At 34.4% G+C, this 26,009-nt stretch overlaps 1 protein-coding gene across 4 annotated transcripts in view; it reads left to right on the top strand.

Annotated features, from left to right (window-relative positions):
• The window catches only part of CFAP299 (cilia and flagella associated protein 299), a 492,010-nt gene that overhangs the window by 173,048 nt on the left and 292,953 nt on the right, over window positions 1-26,009 (top strand). For 3 of the 4 annotated variants that reach the window (XM_032456968.1, XM_032456976.1, XM_006190354.2), the window contains exon 3: window positions 14,718-14,808. In XM_032456968.1, the coding sequence (XP_032312859.1) occupies window positions 14,718-14,808 (91 nt within the window). The remainder of the gene's footprint in view (window positions 1-14,717; window positions 14,809-26,009) is intronic. The other variant, XM_006190355.2, reaches the window with a different exon arrangement.

The raw sequence follows: 26,009 nt of genomic DNA, 5'->3' as shown, positions 1-26,009 counted from the left end.
CTTTAGGAGGAGTAGAAGATAAAAAGGAGAAACAAATTAAAAATTGCACAGAATGAAGAGATTAAAAAGACTTGAACGTGATATAAGATAAAAACTGTATAAAATGATAAAGACATGGATAAAGTATACATACATACATACATACATATATACAATAGGAATTCCTGGAGAAGGAAAAAACAAAGCAACAACATAAAATTAAAACTAAACATTATACTTTTAAGAAACTTTCTGAGATAAAGGACTGGAAGGGCACACTACTATTTCAGGAAAAAACAGAATAGCCTACAAGACATGAAAAATGGAATTTGAAGAAAAAGAAAAAAAAGACTTCTAAGGGAAAGAAACTCAGATTGTCATCAGATTTTTCTGTGTTTTATGCTGCAAGTAATGGAGTAATATTTAAGAGACTGAAAGAAAATATGAGCCAAGGATTTTATATCCAACCAAACTAAACTTCATGTACGACGGCTGGAAACACACTATCATGGATGTGCAAAGAACTCAGGAATATTGCTCCCATGAGACTTCCTGGGGAATTAACTAGAGAATACACTTTATACCACCAAAATGACCAGAAAGACATAAACCAAAGAACTGTGGTCAACAATAAGTATATATTTATCTATAAAACAGAGACTAAATGGGATATAAGGGGGCGAGTGTAGTATAATATTGTTGTATGCACTGGCAATAGAGATACCGTTGGCCATCAGAAATAAGGGAAAGTATACGGAGAATAGATTAAGTTCACTGACTGCCTTCTAGTGATTAACTGAAGAGAAAAGGCATATGATTTCAAATTAGACGTTTAGGGATAGGAAAAAGTGGGAGAAAAAATACTGCTAGCTAATTTCAATATTCTTCATAGTAGGAATAATGAACGTTAGCTTTAAAAAAAGGGGGAGAGGCAAGAGTTTCATAGAAGGGTGGTCAGATAAAGGTAGTTATTTGGGCAAAATACAAGCCTTTCATAAAGCCAAGGAATATATAGAAAAAAAGATGTAACAAAGTAGGTGCCATAGTGAAAAAGCTGTGTGTGTGTGTGTCTGACATATATACAATATAAAGCAATATGATAAAAACTAAGGCTAAATTTATCAATAACATCAGTATGTGTAAATGAACTTAGTGCAACTATAAAGACAAAATAGTCCATATTTTATATAAAAATATCTAAATTAGAGAAATACAGAAATGTAAAAATAAATTAAAAAAGTAAGTATTCTAGACAGACACAAATAAAAGAGTAAGAGTTGTAATTTTGATATGTAACAAATTAGTATTCAAATAAAAAAGCATTAATAGACAAATTATATATGATGTCATTCTAGTGCTTAAAGCTATATTTCACAATTATAGATATGAGTTATTAATATTACTCAATTAATTACCCAGTAACACAAATTGATAAATCAGAAACCATTGTGGAGGAAATAATAAATAATGGAAATACACTAATAATAGGAGACTTTAACACACTTATCTCAAGCCAGGTAAGAACAGATAGACAAATATTTACTAGATGGATAATTAATAAGTAATTAATAAGTTCATTTTCATGAATGAATGTTAAACTCTGTTAACAAAGACTTCACCTTTTCAAGTCTACATGGAACATTCTCCAAATTGGACTATATCTTGGGCACACATGTACATCTGAAAAAAAAAAAATCCCCTTAAAAATTTCACTACCTCAGTTACTACAAAGAGCATTATCAGACCATAATCCAATTTAAATGACATTAATAACAAAAACAGTACAAATGTCTTTTCAAGTGGGACTTTAAAAATCATTTTAATAAATAACTCTTGGATCAAAAGGGAAACAAAATGAAATAGCAGAATTTCTTCAAAATAAGAGTACTGAAAATACAGCTGTCAGAATCTATGGATACAGTTAAAGCAGTTTTTGGAGAAAAATATATAGTGTTAAATACCTATACTAATAAAAATCTAACAGTAAAAGCAAATGAATTAGGTACCCAATACAAAAGGTAGAAAAAGGACTACAAAGTACCCCCAAAAAGTAAAAAAGGAGATTAATTAAAAATAAATGAGAAAAATATAGAATTAATAATAAATCCAAATGCCAATTCTTTGAAAAAAAATTAACAAACTAGTCAAACCACTAGCTAGCTCAAGTAAGACAAAAGGGGGAACCGACAAATACTTAAAATGAGAAATGGCTGGGGGGTTTTCACTACTAAAGAAGAAGACTTACAAAAAACCAATAGAGATTAATTTACACAACACTAATTTATAAACAACAGATAAGATAGATAAATTTTTCTAGAAAAACACAACTATCCAAAATTGGTTACAGAAGAGATTAACTGTGTAAACAGATCAATTATTATAGACAAAAAAAAAGTAGATGTTGCACAGTATGATAGTTTTTATGAGTCCAGCTTGATGATCTGACTCATGAAACACATGGTTTTAATCTAATACGGCATTTATTGGATTAATAGAAAATGTAGGACTAGGGATAAAGCAAGTGGGCCATTTTTCTCTCTTTGAGAGGCCTCGCGGTTACCATGACACAGAGAAGCCGCACTTCCATTCGCATGCCAATCTTTTACACTGTTCTAGTCAAGGCCTACATTGCAATTTAAAGCTCCCTCCATCCAGGGCAGTGCCACACAACAGAAAAGGCAGACAGAAAAATCTGTATCTGTCTACATTCTAGTCCAAAGAAAACGGTGTGTGCTAATGGACTAGAGGCCATTCTCCTAGGCAGGCCTGGATTGACACAGGCCTGAGGTTAACACTTTTTTTTTAATTGAAGTACAGTTCTGTACAATATTATATAAATCTCAGGTGTACTATATAGTGATTCACAATTTTGAAAGGTTATACTCCATTTACGGTTATTATAAAATACTGGCTATACTCTCCTTCTTGTACAATGTATCTTTGTAGCTTATTTTATACCCATTATTTTGTACCCTGCCTCTATGTTGCCCCTCCCCGCTTCTGTCTCCCCACTAGTAACTGAACAGTTTTTTCTCTGTTATCTGTGAGTCTGCTGCTTTTTTTGTTATATTCACGTTTGTTGTATTTTTCAGATTCCACATGTAAGTGATATCATAGTGTTTGTCATCTGACTTAGTTACCATAATGCCCTCCAGGTGCATCCATGTTGCTGCAAATAGCAAAGTTTTGTTCTTTTTTAAGACTGAGTAGTATGATTCAGAGTACTTAAGAAGCTGCACCAAAGTAGAGTTCCAGGCACAGGTTGTACCACAGGAATCCACCAATCATTTAAATATCAGATAGTCCCAGGTAATAGTTAGACTACTTCAGAGCACTAAAAAAGAAGAGAAACTTCTATATTCATCTTATGAAGTGTGTTTAACACTGATTCACAAACCTTACAAAGCTTTTATGTAAAAAGATATCTACTGACTAACTTTGCTTATGAATATGATACAGAAATCTTAAAATCCAACAGTGCATTAAAAAATAATATATCATGATTAAGTGCAGTTTGTCCTATAATTCAAGGGTGAGTCAATAGGAGACAGGAAACAATAAAATCCATAATATAAATAGTGCAAAGGAGAAAAATCTCCATCATTTTTATTTTGATTATTTATTACTGCAAATGAAACCATTCCCAAACTCAGTGATTAATAGTAATAATTTATTTAGTTGCTCATGATTCTGCAATTTGGACATATTTTGGTGGGGACAGCTTATCTTTTATTCCAAGTTGCTTCTATTGGAGCTAGAGTATCCAGGATGGCTTCTTCAGTTACCTGTCTTCTCAGCTGGGATGTTTTGGGGCTGGCCAAGCAAATATCTCTCTTCATGTGGACTCTCCATTAGCTGGCTTGGCCTTCCATATAACATGACAGATTCAGGGTGGTAGGACTTCTTAACACATGGTGACTGGCTTCCCCAATGTGCAAAAGTGGAAGCTTTGAGTCCTTTTAAATATCACTTCTTAATGTCACTCCTGCTATATTGTGTAGGTCAAAGAGAGGAGTAGATTCTACCCCTTAATGGGAGAGAGCAAAGCTTATGTTACAAAATAACATAATAACATGTGCAATGAGAGATATCATTGCAACCATCTTTAGACACATAAGCTGTGATATTAAGAAATTTAAAGCAATCCTGGTGAATGATCATCAGTTTTTGAGTTTTTTCTTTAAATAGAAATTTAAAGTTCATTTGGAAAAAGCAAATAAGCAAGAATATCTACAAAAACCCTGAAGAAGAATAGCATGAGAGGGAGTTACTTTACCAGATATTAGAACATATAGCTTCTATAATCAAGATAGTGTTGTACTGATGCACAAAGCAACTGAACAAAATAGAAAACACAGAAATAGACTCAAGTGTGTATCGAAAATTTTTTGATAGAGATGTCATCTCAAATTAGTGTAAAAAATAAAAGTAGACTTTTAAATAAATGGTGTTGAGAATACCCAAGTGGACGAAATTAAAATCAAATTAATTTATTATACAGTAAAGTATGGTAAATTCCAAGGAATTAGAGATATAAATGTTAAAATAAATAAAAAATAAACCATTCAAGTTCTAGAAGAAAACATACGTGAATCCTCCAAAATCTACAAGTGATTCAAAATCTAGTCAGTAAGGGAAAGACTGATAATTTTAATAACACATAAATAAAACATTTTCTTGGTAAAAATGCGTTCTAAGCAAAGTAGGATTACAAGTGAAAAACTGGGAAAATATTGATAATTCATATCATAGAGAAGAGCTAACGTTCTTCATGTTTAAAGAAAAAAATAAAAAAAGAGACCAAGAATATTATAGAAAAATAAGGTATCAATATGCAGTTCATAGAAAAAGAAATGTAAATAGTGTAAACATATGAAAATATGTTCATTTTTGTTTATAATAAGATAAATACAAAAAGTATACTCAGTTTCTCACCTGTCAAATCAGCAAAAATCTAATAGCTTTAGAACATACTTTGTTGATGAGGCTATGCAGAAACTTATAAATGGTGCTCATAAATGACAGGATGTCTGCAAAATGGCCCAACCGATTGAAGGAGAATTTGATAATATTTAGCAAAATAAAATACTCATGTACTCTTTGACCAGGAATTCTACACCTAGGAATTTATCCCAAAGATAAACTGGCAAAAAATGTGAAATGACCTATGCTCAAAGCTATACACTAAAGCAGTGTTCGTCATAACAGATAACAGGGAACAACCCCAGTGACCATCAGTAGCCATGTGACTATACTGTGATCTATCCCTATAATAGAGTTCTGTGCAACTGAAAAAGGAGTGAAAATGTCTCTTACTACTATAGAATAATTCCCTGAATATACTGCTAAGTAAAAAAAGCAAGGTTGAGATAAATGGGTATAAGGTGCTACTACTTACATAAATAAATACAGAAGTAGCTAGCTAGGTGATAGATAGATAGATAGATAGATAGATAGATAGATAGATAGATAGATAGATATGCATGCTTATATTTAAAAAAATAGCAGTTAACAAAGCAATATAAAGCAAGTCCCTTGTTTAAAATGATGATCTATATTGAAAGGAGGCAATGGAATAGGATAGAGGGCATTGGGGGAGATGCAAGCTAGACTTCTTTAAGTCTCTAAATTGCAGATTTGACTTTAGAATTCTAAGAATATTTCATATAATTGTAAGGAAAATTTTAAAATATCTTAAAAAATGAAATAAAATCAATAAATGAACCTTATATATCTAGCTGGTATCATAGCTGTAAAGAAGGGAACTTTTCCATGTGTAGTGACTTTAAAACAGAATATTCTGGCCATACATTCCTAATGGGATATAGCCTAAGGAAAAAAAAGATCTGCAAAACATTTCAGAGTGTTTGCAAAGCATATTGTTGATGCTAATATTGGCAATTTTATTTTGAGACTCTATTTATGATAAAGCAAATGAGTCATTATGTCAGTGTTTTTGAACCTCGGGATTTTTGTTTGGGATGAAAGGAGATTATGGTTGTCAGTATAATGCAGCTAGTACAGGGAATGTAATTAACTGAGGGCCCCATCAGATGCTCTTTGAAACCTGTTGTTCAGGCCACACCTCCCACAGGCTGCTTTCCCCCAAGGACTGAGTGTGGCAGGGATATTAAGGGTGGATCTATCTCTGGAAGCCATATCTCTTTATTGGTTGACTTTGGTTCAAGGACAAAGATGTGGCTCTTCTGAACCTTCTTTAGTATGACGGTTTAGGTTACTTTCTCTTTCTCCCACTCCCCTCATTTTAATGTCGTCTTATTTTTTCTAAACTCTCTTTATCACTAAGGGTCAGACTTGCATCCCAGTACTGCAGCTTTTATTAAAGGGGTAACACAGGGGTTAATACAGAGGACATCAGACAACAAGCCTTCCTAACAATCTTTAGTTATCTTTCCACCCAAGGTCCCACACCAGTACTCCTCTTCTCCATCCAGTGCCCCTTCATCTGTATGAGGACCCACATGTCCACTATTCCTGATGCAGGATAGTCCCCATCACCGTGCATAGTTGTGGAGAAATGCAGTGTAGGCTTTCGCTTTGATTGCTGTTCTCTGGTGATGAGTTGCCTCCTGGAATCCAATTGTATCAAATTCTCTTCCTCTCTCTATGGAATCTTTCAAAAATTATTAAGGAGACACACACACATAGAGAGTAGGTATAAATATCATAAAGATGTTAAACTTCAAGAACTTCAGCTTTCTAAAGCGTCATCTGCAGGACCAGCCTCAGTGTTCTACGGAGCAATAAGGCTGATTCCCATGAATAGGATAGGAATCACAGATTCCCACAGATAGGAACCACAGATCAAGAGGAGTTTGGAGGCAAGCATATCAAACAAGGGGTTACTTTCCTTGCTTTCTATTTTCTCATTGGCTTTCCCTGTATAAATATAACCAGAAGATCAGAGAGTATATTTTAAGCCAAATAAAAGATTTAGCTGCCTCCTAGAAGACAGTAAATAGCAAAGTTATATTTTACTGTGTTTACAGAATAAAATCAAACATATTCAGAAACTAAGAACATTTATTTCCTCTCTAAGCAACCTTTTTTCCCCCCTTAAAGTGTGAGAACATCTTAACCTACCATATTCAAGAATTAACTAAAGAAACTTGCCAAATGAAGTGTTTCAAAAAATGAGTTCAGAGACACTTTCTCAACACAGAAGCCAACCCTCAAAGAAAAGCACAAGTTTTCATCCAGGGGGAGTGGAGTTTGACATAAGATACCTCAGATTTCAGGACTCCCACTTGGGTTTTCCTCGAAATAGAAAATGAAAAGAAACAGCTGTCCAGCATGCACGTTAGTGCTTCTAGTCTTTCGTCTGTGTGCTTCCGACAGTTGAAGTTTTTCCCAGAGATGCTGATAGCTTTACTGTGCATTTGAAAATTTAAAAACTCCTTCACATAGAAAAGAGTGGCGAAAGGGGTGCTATTTACCTACTTAATGGAAATTTGATTCTCATTCCTTCTCACCGATAAATGAATCTTGTTTCTCAACTAGTCTTCTTTTCTGAAAGTTACTGGAATTTAAATTGATGACCTCCTGGAAATTCCATGGAAATCACAGTTTGTAGTGTAGAAGTTCCTAACTCATAAATCTCTCCAAATGTAATCCTGACTGACTTGAAGCCTAAGGAACATTCTTTCAATTATATTTTAAGAAAAGAAAGAAAGAAAAGCAACAAAGAATATCTTACAAGACAAGAGATTCAAAAACTACACATTGGATTTAGGCCCACTATTTTTTTCCTCTTAGATCTTCAAAAAAGTAAACCCCTGGCATTAAAGGTGGATTCTCCTATTGAATTTATGCTCAAAGGGAAGGAAACCGGCTGCTTTTTCCCTTCTATACAGTTTCTGGTATTCACTGTAGCTTTCAGAGGGCATACAAATCAGACATAAAAGTATGTGCATACAAAACATAAAAGTAATCAGGGAAATGAAAATTAAAATATGGTGAGATAGTAGGACAAACACACTGAATTGTTCAATATTAAAAAGCCCAAAAATGCAACATTTTAGGAATGATGTGGAGCTAAAAAGAACTCTGTCGCTCTGGCAGTGGGAATGTAAATTGGTTCAGCCAGTTTGGAAATAAGTTGACATTATTTTGGAAAGTTAAAGTTACAGGTATCCTACAACACAGCTATCCCATTGCTTGTTACACATCTTAAAGAAATTTATGCTCAGGACACACATAAAGGAAATTCTAGCTGCCTGTTTATAATAGACACAAATGAGAAACAACTCTGAGGTCTATGTTAATAAAAAGGATAAATAAATAGTTGTATATTCATATAAAAGAATACAATGAAAATGAGATACAACTATATTCATCAACATTTTGGGAACATATAAAAATATTAATGAAAGAAACAATACATTAAAAATATACACTTCATGATCCCATTTATAGAAAGTTCAAAAACAGGCAAATTAAACTATATTGTTTGGAGTAAGTGCTTAAAAAGAATGATGATGAAAGTTGAAGACAGATAAGGGAAAAGCATGGGAGTGAGTATCATAAGAGTGAGAAAGTAGTTACCAAGGAGAAGTAGTTGTGAGCAGGAAGGAGTGAGCAGGGGTTCTGGGGTGTAGTCATTGTTCTATTCCTTGACCTAGGTGATGAATTACAGGGGTTGGCTTTGTAATAATTGATTAACTCAATATTTTAGTTTTATGCTGTTTTTAACATATGTTAGTTATAAAGGTTATATCCCAGCTATAAAGGTTAAAGAACTCCTGAAATGAGTATATTATTTTCGTATAAATTCACATTCAAGATAAGGAACAGGAAGTTTTTCTCTATGATATTTGAAGCAAATTCCTATGGTCTGTCTTTTTTTTTTTTTGTATGGTTATCTGGCTTGAAATTGTTTGCACGTTGCTAAAGATAGCTGGAGAAGAACAAATAGCTGACTTCAGTAACTTAATCTAGCATACCTCAGGAGGTAAAGCCTTGTTAACTTACCCCACATGATAAAAGAAAATTTGAAATAGTTCCAAGTTGTACCAAAGAAGTGATAAGGCAAGCAAGACAGAATATTACAAGAAAAACAAGATGTGGGAAATGAGTTCTGAAGGGAGAAAGAATATGCTATGAATAGAATTGTGTGCCTCCCCCAAAGCCCCTGCCCTGCCCAATTCCTGTGTTAAAACCCTGGCCCCTATGTGATGGTATTTGGAGACTGAAGTTTGGGAGGTAATTCCGTTTAGATGAGATTATGATGGTGGGGCCCTCACGATGGGTCCGGTGCTCATCTGAGAGGAGACACCAGAGAGCTTGCTCTTGTTCTCTCTGTGCCACGTGAGATGAGGACACAGTGAGAAGGCAGCCATCTGCAAGCCAAAGAGAGCTCTCTCCAGAAACAGAACATGCTGGTACCCTGACCTTGGACTTCCAGTGTCCAGAACTGTGATAAACGGATTTCTGTTACTGAAGCCACCCGGTTTGTGGTATTTTATCATGGCAGACTGAGCTGGCTAATACAGAGCAAATACACAAGGACACAGTGAGAAAAGGAATGTGAAGATTTATCAATGTTAGAGATGTTTATAAAATATTTTTTGGGGGGGAAAGTAAAATCTTGTTCCTCCTCACTTATAGAAAGGATAATACAAAAGGTATCGTGCAGTCCTGGAGAAAATGTACAGGATCATCTCTCTCAGGTAGAGCAACAGGTACCCTGCATGAAAGTACTGTGAACATATATCTCCATACTTAATACTCAAACATTCAAATGAATTGTCTAAAAATTCATACATTGTTTTAAGTAAAATCATATTTTTATCAAGTTTGCAAACAATTTTTCCATTTTAGCCTCTAAAAAAATCAGAATTATATTTCTCGAGACCAAACAAATACAAACACATAACAAATAGTTTTGCCAGTGAACATACCATGGGGAATAAAGCTATTTCTGAAAACTGCCTTTTCATAAATAAGTGTGTTTGTTTCTTAAGATGATAATATTACAGTTTTTATAATAAACATTTTACTTATCTACTATTTTTTACTTTAATCTCCACTACATGTTTCCAAACTGAGTATACAAAAACATCCTTTTAAAGAAACTGAGGCTTAGAGAAGTTGAATTACATATTTAAATGAGTGCTAATGAGTTGAATATAAATTCGAGAAATATGAAATGTGAATGTGGGACACATAACATAATTAACTCATAAAACTAGTAGCCTTATTTTTGAGGATTAAGAATACATTTAGTCATTCATGTAGAATTATATAAATGTGTTTAGCTAATGATTAGACAAGGTTGGTAAAAATTAACTCATCCATATCACTTTTACCCCACTTGAAAGTGTGGTGGAGTGAAAACAGCAAAGATGGAGTATTTGCCTTTATAAAACTTACAATCCTAAGATTTTGTAGCAGAACTATTTCACTTCTTGAGGAAGTAACTCCTTTTGTAATATTTATTTAAGCAAGGTTTCTCAGGTCACTGACTGTTAAATAAATCTAGTTAAGTAAGAGTAATACATGTTAAAGATTTAAGAATTCCTTACTACATACCCTGTATTACCTTTCTTTTCCAGTATTTCTCCTTGCTGAGAAGTTTCAGGTTCTCATCTGTAGCATGCTGTAGTAATTGATAATGTATATAACTTTTTTTCTCTGCTGTAAATAGCTTAGGGATTATAAAAGACTTTATCCTCTCTGTTCCCAATTCATATACAAAATATTTGTATCTTCCTCATAGAAGTTATAGGAAATGATGTAAGTCTGTGTGTGTAACACTTGAATAATATTGAAGAGGAACAATTTGATCTTATTATATCTCCAGTGTAATAGTCACATTTCTTAGACTGATTGTAAATTAATGATGTTTGATGATTGCTGATAGAGTATGATCATTTTAAATTACAAGTTTTACAGCTGCTAGGGACTTGGAGATTATTTAGCCCATCATGAAACCTAGGTTCAGAAAAACATGTTGACTTGGACTACTCAGTTGGTAAATGAATAAGAATTAAAGACTGATACCTAAATTTCAGTTTAATTTCCATTATCTCATGCTTCCATTGAAAATACTTAACTTTCTGACTGGTTCAAAAGCAATTTATTTTAATTACGTAAGTGATACAGTCTCCTGGGATATCCTTAGAATATAACAGGTAAGATTAAAGTCTACTTTGATTACGAAGCCAATCCCTCAACAACATCTTTGTCAGATGGATTAGTGTTTTGCCTGGTGAATGTCTCTGTTTAGATTAGTTTAGTTAAAAATAGTAGGAAAAAGCCCCAAATGATAGTGGCAGAAACAAAATATAAACCCTTTTCCGTGTTATATTCCAGAAGTCCAGATGGTGTCAGTCAGGGCTGGGTTGGTTCTCCAAGGTGTCAAGGACCATGCTCCTTTCTCTTGTTTCTCCATAATAGTGGCCTCCCACTTACGTCAGGATGGCAGCTGGAGCCACAGTCTTTCTATTGCATACTGACTTCAGGGAAAAATGGTACCCACTCCCTTTAAATACACTTCCTAAAAGTTGTGTATAATTTTCACTTGGATCCCATTGTGCAAAAGTTAGTCATATGGATACAAATAGCTGAAAAAAAAAGGCTAGGAAATGTAGTCTTTATTCTAGGAAGTTACAGGTGAAAACTGAGGCTTTATTTTTACGAAGAAGGGAGAAGAGGGTATGCCAAGGTAAGTGTCCAGGGAAAGCAAAAATTCTACTACAGTTACTCCCTTTTCCTGTCCTGCCTAGGTATCTGCTAAAAACCTCAGCCATTAGTTAGTAAGAAAGCCAGGCCTGCCAGAGCATTAGGAGTTCCTTCCCTATTTTGAATGTTACCTAGTCATATATTCTGGCTTTTCATGTCTGACAGACCTGGGGATGATTTTGATCTTCCTTGACACTCTCATAAACATCTATTCTCAGGAACAATAACAACAATGCAATAAAGCAGTAAGTTGCAAAATATGTAGTAAAATGAACAAGTCACCAAATGATACTGTGTATGTTTTTATGGGTACACATATACAAATAAACAATAGGAAATAACCTTAAAGGATGCATGCAAACCTGATAATGATGGTTACCTTTGGTGTTTTGGCTTCAGGGTTGGTGATCAAATTGGACTTTAACTTATCTGCAATGTTCTAAAGATTTACAACAAAATAAAGTGTGTTTGAGGAAGTGGGAGGAGTGGGGAGTAGACTTACTATAAGGAAACTTTTAGGAGATCTGCAGTATCTTAACTGGATACCGGTTGTATCAATTAGAGGTTTTGGTTGTGAGCAAGAAACCAATTCTAATGAAATAGATTTAAAAAGGGGATTTATTGGAGGAGCACTGATTATCGTAGATTTGAAGAGAAAGTTGAGTGATGAGGCTAAGGAGTTGGAATTAAGGATAATCACTACAACTCCAGTTGCTTTTCATCCTTGTGTCTCTCTGTTTATGATGTACATTCTCATGAGCTGAAGTGACACTGGTTAAACCTGAGGCATATTCATTAGCTGAAGTTTGGGAGGTAAGAGTTATAAGTGAGTGGGTACCTTGACTGACTGTTTACCAAAATTGGGGTTCTGTTATCAAAAAGTCAGGAGAGATATCAGGGAGGTAAAACCAACAGGTGTCTATAACTATCACAGAAGACCACATATGAAGGTCTATTTCATTCCTTCAACTATAATTTTTAGATGGTCTGTGGGTCTATGGGAGCTAATTCTCTGTTCAAGCTTCACAGAGAATTTCTAACTCATTCTAGTTTTAAATATAGACCATAAGGAGGAAATTAGGTAGAAACTGACCAAGTGGTAAGATTATCTTGTGAGCAGTGGAGAAACAATACATGTTTTCTGGCCAAGCTACTGACAAAATGAATTTGATATTTTGAAGATTTAATGTTAGAATAGTGCATAGGTGTATTGTCTCACTTTTGAATAGAACAGTAAATTGAGTATTTCTCAAATATCTGATTCTCTCTATTGGTACTAATTACTAGTTATTTTTATGTATATTTAGATGTTTTGGACTATTAGTTGATGCTGACACTATAAGCCAAGGCACACAGAGCTAGAATAGAAGAAGCTGACAAGTTACGATCAACTTAATGGGTTGCATTTATAGATCAACAAACTAATTGGTAGGTTACATATTGTACATGGCTATGTTGATTTAAAGAAATCTGGTAGTAGCCTCTCTTTAACTCTTCACAAAAAGAAATCACCAGGTCTACTTACCTTTTAAAATATTTTCCAAATCTATCCCTTCCTATTCTTACCACCACTGCTTTAAATCAGGTCTTCATCGTCTCTTCTAAAGCCCCCTAATTAATCTTTCCATCGTGGTTCTTCTCCAGATTATATTTATCGCAGCCACTTGATATTTTTACTAGAACACAAAGTTGACTGTCTTATTTCCTTGCATAAGACCCTTGTGGTTCAATATCTCCTAGAAGACAAGGTTCAAACTTCTTAGTGTAGCATGCAAGACCTTCCTGGAAAGGCAGTGTGGCCTCGTGGTTATAAGAATGGGTTTTAGAACCAGACTGCCTGGGTTTGAATATAGGTCTGCTCCTATTAGCTGTGTGACCTTAACTAAGTATTTATAACAGTATGTGTATTCAAATGTTAGCTTTTATTTTTAATATTATATGATTTCTCCCTCATTTCCTGCACTTACCTTTTGACTTTTGCAATTACCTAAGGGCACTTTGCAGTTTCATATCTCTCTTATAGTTACTGATAACTCTTTCCCTCTCTCACCACCCCAACTCCCAAGCTGGCTAATGCTATCTCATCTTTTAACATTTAGTTCAATAATTACTTGAAAGCTTAAGTTAAATGACTTTTCCTTGAATAGGTTGGATATTTCTCTTATGAACTCCTCAATATCCATCCATATCTCTATTATTACAGTTATCCCATGATATTATACTACAGTGTTTCTGTATCTGTTCACCTCTTTGAGACCACAGGAACTTGAGAGGAGGAACTATGTGTCATTCATCTTTGTCCTTGGTGCAGTCTCTGGTACATAATGGACACACAATAGAAATGTTTTTTGAATATATAGAAAATTGCCAAATAAAGGATTATTTTTTCACTAATCCCTCTTGAACTCACTCTTTATTTTGTGGCTCAGTGTTGCTTGATTGAGACCTTTATGATGAATTTTCTTTAAAATTTATTTCCGGAGAAATAAAGAAAAATTTCTCTTTTGAATTCTTAACATTCTTTTATCTGACAGAGACAAGCTAGTGTCCTGTCTTGCTTTGATTATCCCCATTCATGGAGCTGAAATGAATGCTCTGTTTCAATAACTGAGTTGGCCTAGGTCGCTAGTATTTTCATTTTTTTATATTAAATAAATAAATTATGCTTAAATTATAGGCAATTTAAATTCATTGTGGGTTGTGAGGGGAATAAATTGAATTTTCATGGCATGATAGAAAGAATAAAATGAGCATGTGAGTGGAATTAACTGAATCTGGCATATGTATTGATATAGGCATGTATATTATTTATAAACTTGATTCTAATTATTTGTAAATAAAGACTATATGAAATTAAATTGAAGAATCTAGTAGATTATAATAATTGTGTGTTTATAATGATTATGTGTAATGTGTATGTATAGATTTAGTATTATAAGGAATTGTCATTTGGAATAAAGAAGCATTTTTTTTTTTACCCATAGTATTCTAAATATATTTGTTATCTAATATGACTGAAGATCTGCTTTTTATAGGACATTAACAAGTGCTGGTAAAGACCTGCAAGACAATTTTCTGAAGGCTCTGGCAGTGAGAGAAGAAGATAATCGCAGTGGAAAAGTGAGCGTGAGTACATTTCATTCAAAGGCTAAAAATGTATACCTTGAAGACACAGTTAGTATATAATGTCTAGTAAGTAATAATACAGCATTTAATATTGTCTCTGAAAATTAATTCATGAGGGACATAATATGGCTCTTTATTATTTATATATTACAGGAATATATGTCGAAAAATGTTATTCCAATTATATCTACAGAAGTAACCAAATGGTGAGAAATAGTAGTATTCTATGCATCTATTGTGGAGAAAATGCCTATATTTGGCAGACTGGTTGTCATCTTCAACTCTGTGCTAGTCCTATGTTGAAACGTCCCGCTTCTTTTCAGCCCAACCTCCTAGTACACTTCTCCAAGTCATGTCATCCACTCATCCCCAAGTTCTTGTTTTTGACCAGGTAAGTATCATTGGTTACATTGTTGAGGGCTGTTTCAGTGGAGAGCTTTGATTAAACGTCTTGGTGGATTAAATAGAGGAAAGAAAAAAAGTGTATATGTGAAGATAAGGAGAAACAACTGTTTTGAGGATTTTTACAGTGCTGTGTAACATAAAACACTGAGTGATAGCTGATATTGGGCCGGGGGTCCAGGAAGTTTGTTTTATTGTATTTTAAGATGGATACTATTAACCAAGTTTTATGTTAATAGCAGTGATTCAGTAGAGAGAGGGGTATTGGTGGTGTAGGGGACAAAGGAGATTCTTGCTGGAAAGGCGGGATCCAGAGCTCCCGGAAAAGGTTTGCCTTTTGAGAGGGGCAGAACCACTGTTAAAGTTATAGCAGGAGGGAAGAGCGAGCCTAGAGGCGCACCTGCTGAGTATGTTGGATTGAAATTTTAGAAGATGAGATAGCTCTGCTGTGAGTTTATCTACTTTTTCTGTATTGTTGCTCCAAATGACCTTGTATCATTATGATTTTTTCCCTTAGAAAACCTAAATTGAAGTTTTTTTGAGTCATTTAATGTTGGGTAGGTTGCCACTGATTTGGAAACTAGAATCTTTTTTAGACTCATAGCTTGCTAACTCTGAAAATAACATATGATCATTTATCTGGCCCTTTGAATTTATAGTATTATTATAATCAGCAGAATACATGTCATTGTATCAAGGGCTGCATTTAAGGCTTAATTTTCTGTTTTCCTAATCTTAACGAAGACTCCAAATGGTTTTATAGCAAACTGTTTACAACAGAATACAACATATTTTAGAAAGATCTAATTGTTAGAATCATAGGCTTACTTAAAAGCCATTAACTAAATGGATATGCTTTTTGAAAAGCAGTCCTATGACGTATACAATATTCATGAGATTTGAATCTATATTAATTTGCTGTCAGCAGAAATTATATGTGAATTTTATGAGGGCTGAGCTCTCAAAGGGAAATGACTATTTCCTGAGCGTTGGGATTTCTCTACATAATGTGTAGGGGCAAAATAAATGGAGAACTTCAACGGAGAGGCACACTTGCTACCCTTTTTGTTTCATCTTACTGAAAGTAATACTAGAAAAATTATCATATAGTTTTAGAACTGACATAGTTGACCTGCCTGGCCTATTAAGGCTTGAAGGACTAATTTCATAGCAATTTTCCTAGGTAATTTTCTTTAAATGTAGCTAGGAAATTAGAAGAAAATTAAATTTACTTTCCCACACTCACAAGTTTTTATTTTATTTTTAAGTTTGGTGATCCTAGGTTTCAGATGCTATTTAGTGTAATTGAATCTTGTTCTGAGTGTCCTCTTTCTCCCTCTGGTCAACTAATTACAAACATGATGTATTAGTTTTTGCTGCTTAGTCTTTGAATTTACTCTGCTATGGAGCTTGGGAAAACAGCATTGCTCTCTGTCCCTGATCCCCAGGGGCCCCCACCATAATATTTTCAATGCACAAGCTGTAGGATTATTTGCTTATTATATGCATTTATACCATTCCCACAAAGCTGCTGCTTGGACGTGTAATCTTGGGCTGTGTCCTGGGAGAGAAGTGTTTTATGAAAACTGAAGGTTATATAGCTGCTACTTGAAGAATAAAAATTCTTGAAAAGTAATTCCTTTAAAGCTTTCATTGGTTCAGTGGGTCAGATGTTGTCAATACAAATATTGTTTAGATAAATCCCTTTTTAAAAAAGCTTGTTGTAAGCCAGAAGTAACTCAATTTAATTTGAGAATTTGTATTATTTCATGAATGCCTCTAAATTTCATATATAATGTACACAAAATAATGTGTATGTATAATATATGTATATGTATATATAGCCATATATACAAGCACAATATGGAAGCATACCTTTACATATATGTATAACCACACATTTTTAAAACATCTTTTCCAAAATACTGTGTTTTCAATTACTATGATGTTCCATGCACTTTGTTTAGACAAAACATTGAGCCTTATGTGCAATTTATGTACAAAAATGTTTGAAAGGATTAACTGTGTAGTATTTCAAATGATGGGTACAATGAGTATTTTTTCCTAGTAATATAATTATTTAATTTTATTTTAAATGTGAGCTATTCATGTAGGAAAACATTTCTACCTCATGTCCCATGTATTTCAGATTTTAAAAAAAATTTAAAGACTAAAATGACTAACAATTTTCTTCTCATTTGGGAGCAGATATATTGTTCCCTGAGAAGTGCAGTTTTTTGATTGTTCATGTGATGAAGTTTTTAACACTGCCACCACAGTGAGGCATTTATTAAGTATATGTTTATAATAAATGCTTGGAAAAGCACATTAATCAGGTCTGGTTCTAGATATCCAAAAACTCGGATGAGAAGCAAATCATAGTAATACAGGTAGACATAAAAAAAATTCACAGAGAACTGAACACATTGTATGAACTTATGAGATACTGCAAAATGTATTTTCTCAGAAAAATCAGTGAAAATGTTAAATAATTGAGCATTTAAAAGAGGATGAGATTAAGTTTTTTTTTTTTTTTTTGCAATTTCCAGCAATGCCTTGATAAAAATGGTAGAATTACAGAGGATGCTTGAATGAAGATGTAACATCTTGAGAGCATTTCATATCTGTGATAGAGACTAAAGAAAATATTTGAGACAGTAGTTTCCAATTTCTTTCTAAAATACTCTGAGTTATTTACGTAGTTGATCGTCTGTTTTCTCTCCTATCTTTGTATAGTTTTCCAACTTTCTTCTGACTTTTGATCTCAGTCTCTTTCTTAGCTGACCACCTTACACCTCAACTTGACCAGCATCTCTCCCACTATACACGTTTTCCCTTAGTGAATCACCCAGAGCCATGACTCACTGACTCTATGCCTCCTGCTACCAAAACAGAGGCTTAGATCTTGCTGTCCATCTGTTTATTAATTTATTCAGTTGTTTATTAAATGGTGATAACTGTTTCTGTACAAGGATTTGTGTGGGCTTCTGAGGAACAGTGGATGGCAAGTGCCTTGTGGAGCTTAAAGTTGCTTGGAAAATCAAGTAATCAAGTAAGCATACAAATAAAGCAAAATTGCAACTGTGATAGGTGCCATGAAGGAAGAACCAAAAAAGTTCTGACTGAGGAAGTGGGCTGAGAGATGATGTGATCAGATTTTCAGACAGAAAAAGATCTGTATGCCTTCAGTATAGAGAATAAATTATAGAGCTGATAAAGCAAATGCCAATAAATGCAAGATCTGGTGAGAGAAGATGAGATGGTAGCCTGGACCAGGAAGATGATAGGGAAAATAAAGGAAAGAGAGCTGATCTAAGAGTTATTTAGAAGGTAAACTAGGCAGGAATTGGTGACAGGACAGGGCTAAGGAGGGGGTTAAGACAAAGAGAGTGGCCGTGGATAATTGGCCTTCACAGCTGGATAGATGGTGGTGCACTCAAAGATGGGCAGTAGGGTATACAGACCATGGATCTGATTTTAAACATAGACTGAGTTTGAGTTGTCTTTGATGAAAGAAGTGGAAGTGTCAAGTAGAGAGCTGGAGAAAAAGATTCCAGTGTTTATCTCCATATTGCTATACCTCGGATACTAACATTTAATCTACAACTAAACCAAGTTTCTGTTCCTCTTCCATTCCTCAGATGTCACCTCCAGTTTGTGACCAAAGCTGGTCAGTTCTACCTTGTAAATATGTCTCAAATATATATGATGGTAAGAGAGCCAAAGAGGTGGGCAACAGGCAGCTCTAAGGGCTCTATTGTGCTGTGCTCAGTAGCATGGTGTGTATCCATGAAGATGGTGTGTATCCATGAAAGAATTTAGATGGGTAGTCAATGTCATCAAATGGGTATTTTAAGAGTACATTAGCAGCAGTATGTAAGGATAAGTATGTGTCTGTAGGGGTAGGGGATGAAATATGAGAAGAGGAGGTCAACTGAGAGCTGTTGTAACATTTCAGATAGATCATAAAAGGCTGGGATCAGGAAATGACAGAATGAATGGTAGGAAAAACATGGATTTGAGTAATCAGGAGATAACTTTATTTTGATATAGGAAGTGGTGAGAGGGAGTTTTGAATATTATTCATGCATTTCTATTTGGGGGATTCAGTGGAAAGTATAAACAACTGATGATAATTTTATTAATGGGAACAGAAGTGTGATCCGGGCTTTAGAGGACTTAGTATAGTTCATTGGTTAAGAGCATAGAAGTTGGAGGTAAACATTAAGTAGTCTAAGGTTTCAGATTTACTACTTACCAGTATTATAAATTGCAGAAAGACTGTGTTAGTTTTCTAAGGTGCAATGTCCTGCTCTGTAATGTACAGATTAAAAGAGTACCTTCAACAGATATTATATATCACTTATATGTGAAATCTAAAAATAATGATACAAATGAACTTATTTACAAAACAGAGAGACCCACAGACAGAGAAGCAAACTTGTGGTTACCAAAGAGGAAGGGGAGGGGAGGGATAAATTAGGAATTTGGGATTAGCAGACACAAACTACTGTATATAAAATAGATCCACAACAGGGTCCTAATGTATGGCACGGGGAACCATATTCAATATCTTATAAAAACCTGTAATGAAAAAGAATATGGAAAAGAATGTATATGTATAACTGAATCATTATGCTCTACACCAGAAACTAACACAACATTGTAAATCAACTATACTTCAAATAAAAAAAGTGTGCCTTCATCTTATTTTGATTGAATATTGAAAGGAAAATATGGGTTAAACACTTGACACACTGCATGATACATACAGTATTTAATAAATACTATGATTTCTGCAATAAAAGAAAATTATAACATTGCTAGAGCTAAAATTATAAATACAATAGAAATTACAGAAAATATACAATACTTTCGTTGATAGTTCTCAAGGTAAGCATTGAATAGCTTTGAGTCTCTCTTTAGAAAGGATGGTAGAAAGGGTTCCTTGAGACCATAAATACTTAGTTTTTATTAGAGATCTAAGGATTGTTGGTCATTGGCAAGATATTGTAGCAGAGTATTAAAAAAAAAAACTTTGTTATGGAATTTTTCCAATGTTATAGGAAACCACAATCCTTTTCATTAATTTTCTGCTCTCTGCAAACCGCTTTGCTATTTGCCATAATACTTGCTATTTTCCAAAGATGAAGAAGACGCAGGTCTCCCTACAGTGTTTCTGATATGATAGGATCACATAACTCTTTAAGGTAGCTAGGTGGCAGAGTAAGGGTGGGTGGAGGGAGTCGTTATTTTTCAGATGACAGTAAACTAAGAAACCTGGATTCACTGAATCGAAAACAAAAGTAAAACAGTTCCTTCCTAATCAGAGACTAATGAGGATTATAATGAAGGGTCACATGCTGTTCTGGGTTGGGAAAATGGAACCTGTTGATACTCATTTTCCCACTGAATATTGACTGTGTAAACAGTTACATGGCTGACTAGTTTGGGCTTTGAAATATGCATTATTGAAGCTGGTATATAAGCACTACTTACAGCTTTTCCTTCAGAATCTTTCAAAGAAACCACTGTATGTGGGTCAGGAAAACCTATGAATTAGGCAGTTCCTAATATACCCATTTCCTGTGTTGAAATCTCTATGAAACGTAAGATTGCATCGTATATGACCACTAACATTGTGCTGACATGATCTTTTCCCTCCTTGCTATTTTCCAACTTCTATAAAATGTCCCCTTTCAAGAAAATGAAGGCATTATACAGATGTTTGTTTCCTTTTTAATTGAATCCATGCTTGCCCACTAATAAGCCCTTATGGAAATTATATAAGTCATACAATCTTAACCTTCATTTTAAACAAATTACATCAATGTTTGGAAAATAGAATGCACATCAACTTCCATTTTGCTAAAAAAAAAAGTATAGTCCGATAGAACTTTAATTTTTTTAATTTCCTGGACAAAAATATGATACAGAGGCAATGAGTAATTTTAGAGTAGAGGTTATGGAGCCGTATTAATCTGAATTTGATTCTTGGATTTCCCACTTATTTATAAGCTAAGTACAAGTTCTTCATCTCTGCAGAGTCTGAGTTCCACACCTGCTCCCCAATGTGGGGATCATAGTTTTCACAGAGCTGAGATACTTCTAGAATAAAATTATGTAATGTTTAAAGCACAGATAAGCTGAATCCTTAGTAGTTGTTTAATAAATTATAAATAATATGTGTTGTGTTAGTTCAGTTCTAGAAGCAGAGTCTAAGATGCAGATTTTAGTGCAAGTGACTTAGGGAGAAAATTCTCTCATATGAACCCTATTAAGGGAATGAGGGCTGCATGATTGTATAGAGGGAAAAGGTAGGTAGGGATGTGGTTTCAGTGGAAATCCAGCCTCAGTCTGATCACACAGGGAGCTCTGGAGCATGAATTGTATCAGACTTGTTCTGCCTTGAGGTCAGAGGCGTGTGCTTATATACACTCTCCTTTCCCTTTTTCTGTCTCCATCAATTAATCCTCAGCAGCCACATGGGTTGGGGGAGGAAGGAAAGTGGCTCCAATCACCTTAGGGCAATCCTTTTTGAGGAGAGTGCAGGTGTGAACCATTAGCCATTAACACCTGCAGCATCTGGATCTGAGTGCATCAGCCTGGGGAAGTGGATCTAGGAGGGACCCCACCAACATGCACTGCAGATGCAAAAGCTTAGTTTCAAACATTTTTGAAAGAAAAGAATGCCCCTCTTTCAATAATGTAATCTTATATAGGCAAAAAATATTTTTATGCTATTTTAATTTATCAGTCCTTTATATGTGAAAATTTAATTATTTCTTTAGTGTTCCCTTTCCATAATCATTTGAATTAAAATAAAATGTATTATACTGCAAAAGCATCTTCATTTACAAATAATCAGAAATTCAAACATGGTTTTCAGTCCAGAAATTTTGCATATATAATAAGCTTTCTCATCAAAATCTTATATCCACTAGTACCTGGCTCTATATAGAATGGTTACTGTTTTGTTTGGATTGACAGAATGAAGCCAGTGAATCTACTCATGAGTGAGCAACCAGCAGCATGTTCGAGTGCATTCACCAAAGATGTTTGTGACTATAACAAGAAATAAAACCATCATAAGGAATGGAGATACAGTTGATTACTTTTTAAACACTATGCATTTTCAGATCTAGTACAGTATTTTTTAAATCCTTTTGGTTGCTTTTGGAATATGAAAAAGAGTAAAGTTGTTATAAAGTCACCAAAATTTGAAAAATGAATCTCTTTTCCATGTTATGGAGTTATTATATCCCTAATATTCTATGCAAGCAAGTTAACTTGGTTATTTGTCTCATGGTGAAATGTAGTAGGACTGGACTGTTTAGACATCAGTAGACATAAGAACATCCTGAGACTGCATCACTCTTCTCCATAAATGAAAGTAGGGCTAAAAATGGTTTTAAAAAAAGCACTGATATACTGACAGCAAGTGCACTGATCTGAAAGAGTATGTGAACTTCCAAGTCCACAATCTGTTAACCACCAATCTAAAATCCACAAAGTTCTGAAAAAACAGAAGATTTTTAAAGTTTGGAATAAGATGATTTGGCAATGAAATCTGACCTGACATGAGGCTATTTATAGAGTTGATGTCATTTAGTGTTACTGCCCTTTTAGTTCATCACAGAAAAATGAATGTGTCAGGCTAATGGATGCTGTCCTAGGCTTACCTGGGAATGCTGGTTAATATTTGAATATTCACTTTATTATCCTACCAAAATCCATGTACTCTGAATTCTAAAACAATTCTAGCTCCAAAGATTTCAGATAAAAGATTATGAACCTGTGTACATACAACGAAGTAGTAATTACGGTGAAGTGAGCTATAGAAGAAAACAAATCTTAGTGGTTGAATATAATAACTTATTGCTCTCTCACTTCATGATCAGTTCCTTGTCCATGATAAACTTACATTAGGGCTTTTCCTGTTTCTTGCATTAGTTCAGAAACCTATATTGATAGGCATGCTCTATTATCTTCATTATATAGCTTCTGAAAATGCCCTGGATATTGAGAATTAGCTCAGGGAAGAGAGAGAGGGGAATCATGCAGAAGATTATGAGCCAGTCCTGAAAGTGTAGTTTAGAGTTCTCTGTCTCAGTTCTTGTGCCCGAGACTCAGTAATATGGCCATACCTACCTGGGATGACAGGGAAATGCAGTCTAGCTGAGTGCCAGGAGAAGATGAAGTGTGATTGGTGAGATCCCAGGTGGTCCAGGTATCTGCCGCATTTTCATATGTATACATTATATATACATGTGTGTATGTATATATCTTATTCCCAAAACAAAATATTCATTCACAGAAAAATTATTTTTTAATTAAGGCCATTAGTGATCTTTAGTAAATGAATGACGTTTAGATTTCCAAAAAAGAATTGAGGAAACTCTGAAAAAGAATAAAGGTGTGGATAACCAGTTTTACCACATAATAACATATATTAAAAAGCCATCATTACTAAGACAATATGGTACTAGAGTGTGAAAATATAGAATGCTCAACTGTGCTAGTAATCAGGGAAATGAAAATTTAAAGAGTTACATTTCACACACACAAAATTGGCAAGAAGTAAAAAAAACAATCTTTTCAAATGCAGGTAAGGATGTGAAGAAGGAGGAAACCATGTTCAGAGATGGCAAAAGCGTGCATTGTTAAATTCCCTTCAGAGAGCAATTTGGCAATATCTGGTAAAAAGAAAGATGTATAAAATCGTTAACCTAGTAGATATATATATATATATCTAAGAGAAACTGCCGATCATATATATAAGAAAATAATTACAAGTAAGTGCATTATAGCATTTATTAGACTAGCAAAATCACCTAAATGTTCATTAACACGAGAACACATTGTGATCTCTTTATGGAATGGGATATTGTACAGCTGTCAATGTGAAAAACTAGCTGTATTCTGTACATTATCCTGGAATCATCTTAAAAACATCACGTTAAGTTAAAAGAAAAAAATGTGTTTCAGAATAACACGTGCAGGAGTGACCCTCCCTCAGTTATTGACAAGCTCTGTTCCTTCCTATGCCTCAGTTTCCTTGTCTGCCTGTTGAATTAGTAGCAAAATGAAGTCAATAAATGGGTGTGGGGATTAAAGGAACTAACACAAGCAAACAGCTTGGAACTCTATTTGGAGCACAGTAAATTCTCAACAAATATTATCATTAAAAATAATTATGTAAAGTTTAAAAGCATACAGAATAATTAATAAATTTGTATGGATACACTCATGTTCTAACATATAAAAGCTACATGGGGATAATATACACCAAATATTGGAAAGTGGTTACATTGTGCAAGGTGGGAGGAGGCTGGAAACTGAAAGAGCAGAGAAGAACAGAATTGAAGAATAGGCTTTTATGTACTGTTTTATTTCTTCAAAATTTTTGATGCCAGTGTGGGAGAATGTAAAGATTTGAGTAAGCTGTTTAGCTGGATGTTGGCTAAGAGGTATTCATTATGTAAATATGTTATGTTAATCTCCTTTGTAATTTTCTTTATATTTGAAATATTTCATAGTCATAAATGGAAACATGAAACATAGATTATAATATTTTGGGGAAAGTTTTAAATGAGTGAATTTATTACGTCTAGTAAAATGTTTATAAGGAAATGAACAAAAAATGCAGCCAAAAGGTCAAATACAAAGAGCAAACCTTGGGGTGGCAGCTCACAATTTTTTTCCTCTTGGAAAGGAACCCAGATCCAGATGAAGGCCTCCAGAGGCCACAGAGTCCCTGTCTTCTGCTAGGCATCTGGATGACTGATTCATGTTGGACCAGTAGGATGCTCTCTGTTGGGAAGTGACGTTAGGAGTGCTGAACTACACATCCAAGAACTCACTGAGGCTAAGAGAGATGGTCCATGAACTCCTACTGCTGAGCTCTCTGAGCTGCCTGTGTAGCTACTCTTGTGTTCTGAACATTCAATCCTGCCTTTGAATCTGGAAGATACTGCAGGGATCATTCCAGTAAAACTTCTATTTGGCTTAAATTAGAGTCCAGTTCTTGACTTACAGCAAGGGAACCTACCATCTTAAAATTAGTAAAGTTTATCTCTATTACGGAGAGGATAATCATTTAGCAGAATCCTTTTATGGGAACAGATTATCTCCAATTTCATCCGGAAGAAACCTCCAGAAGCACTAATAGAGTTAGAATCTTTTTTTTTCTTCAGTTTTCTTTTTTTTTTTTAACATTTTTTATTGATTTATAATCATTTTACAATGTTGTGTCAAATTCCAGTGTTCAGCACAATTTTTCAGTTATTCATGGACATATACACACTCATTGTCACATTTTTTTGTCTGTGAGTTATCATAACATTTTGTGTATATTTCCCTGTGCTATACAGTGTAGTCTATTCTACAATTTTGAAATCCCAGTCTATCCCTTCCCACCCTCCACCCCCCTGGTAACCACAAGTCTGTATTCTCTGTCTGTGAGTCTATTTCTGTCCTTTATTTACGCTTTGTTTTTGTTTGTTTGTTTGTTTTTGTTTTTGTTTTTTAGATTCCACATATGAGCGATCTCATATGGTATTTTTCTTTCTCTTTCTGGCTTACTTCACTTAGAATGACATTCTCCAGGAGCATCCATGTTGCTGCAAATGGCATTATGTTCTCAGTTTTTATGGCTGAGTAGTATTCCATTGTATAAATATACCACATCTTCTCTATCCAGTCACCTGTTGATGGACATTTAGGCTGTTTCCATGTTTTGGCTATTGTAAATAGTGCTGCTATGAACATTGGGGTGCAGGTGTCATCCTGAAGTAGAT

This window comes from Camelus ferus, chromosome 2 (assembly GCF_009834535.1).
Source record: "Camelus ferus isolate YT-003-E chromosome 2, BCGSAC_Cfer_1.0, whole genome shotgun sequence".
Lineage (NCBI taxonomy): Eukaryota > Metazoa > Chordata > Mammalia > Artiodactyla > Camelidae > Camelus > Camelus ferus.
The sequence above is the reverse complement of the archived record's forward strand: the minus strand, read 5'-3'. Positions and strand labels throughout refer to the sequence as shown.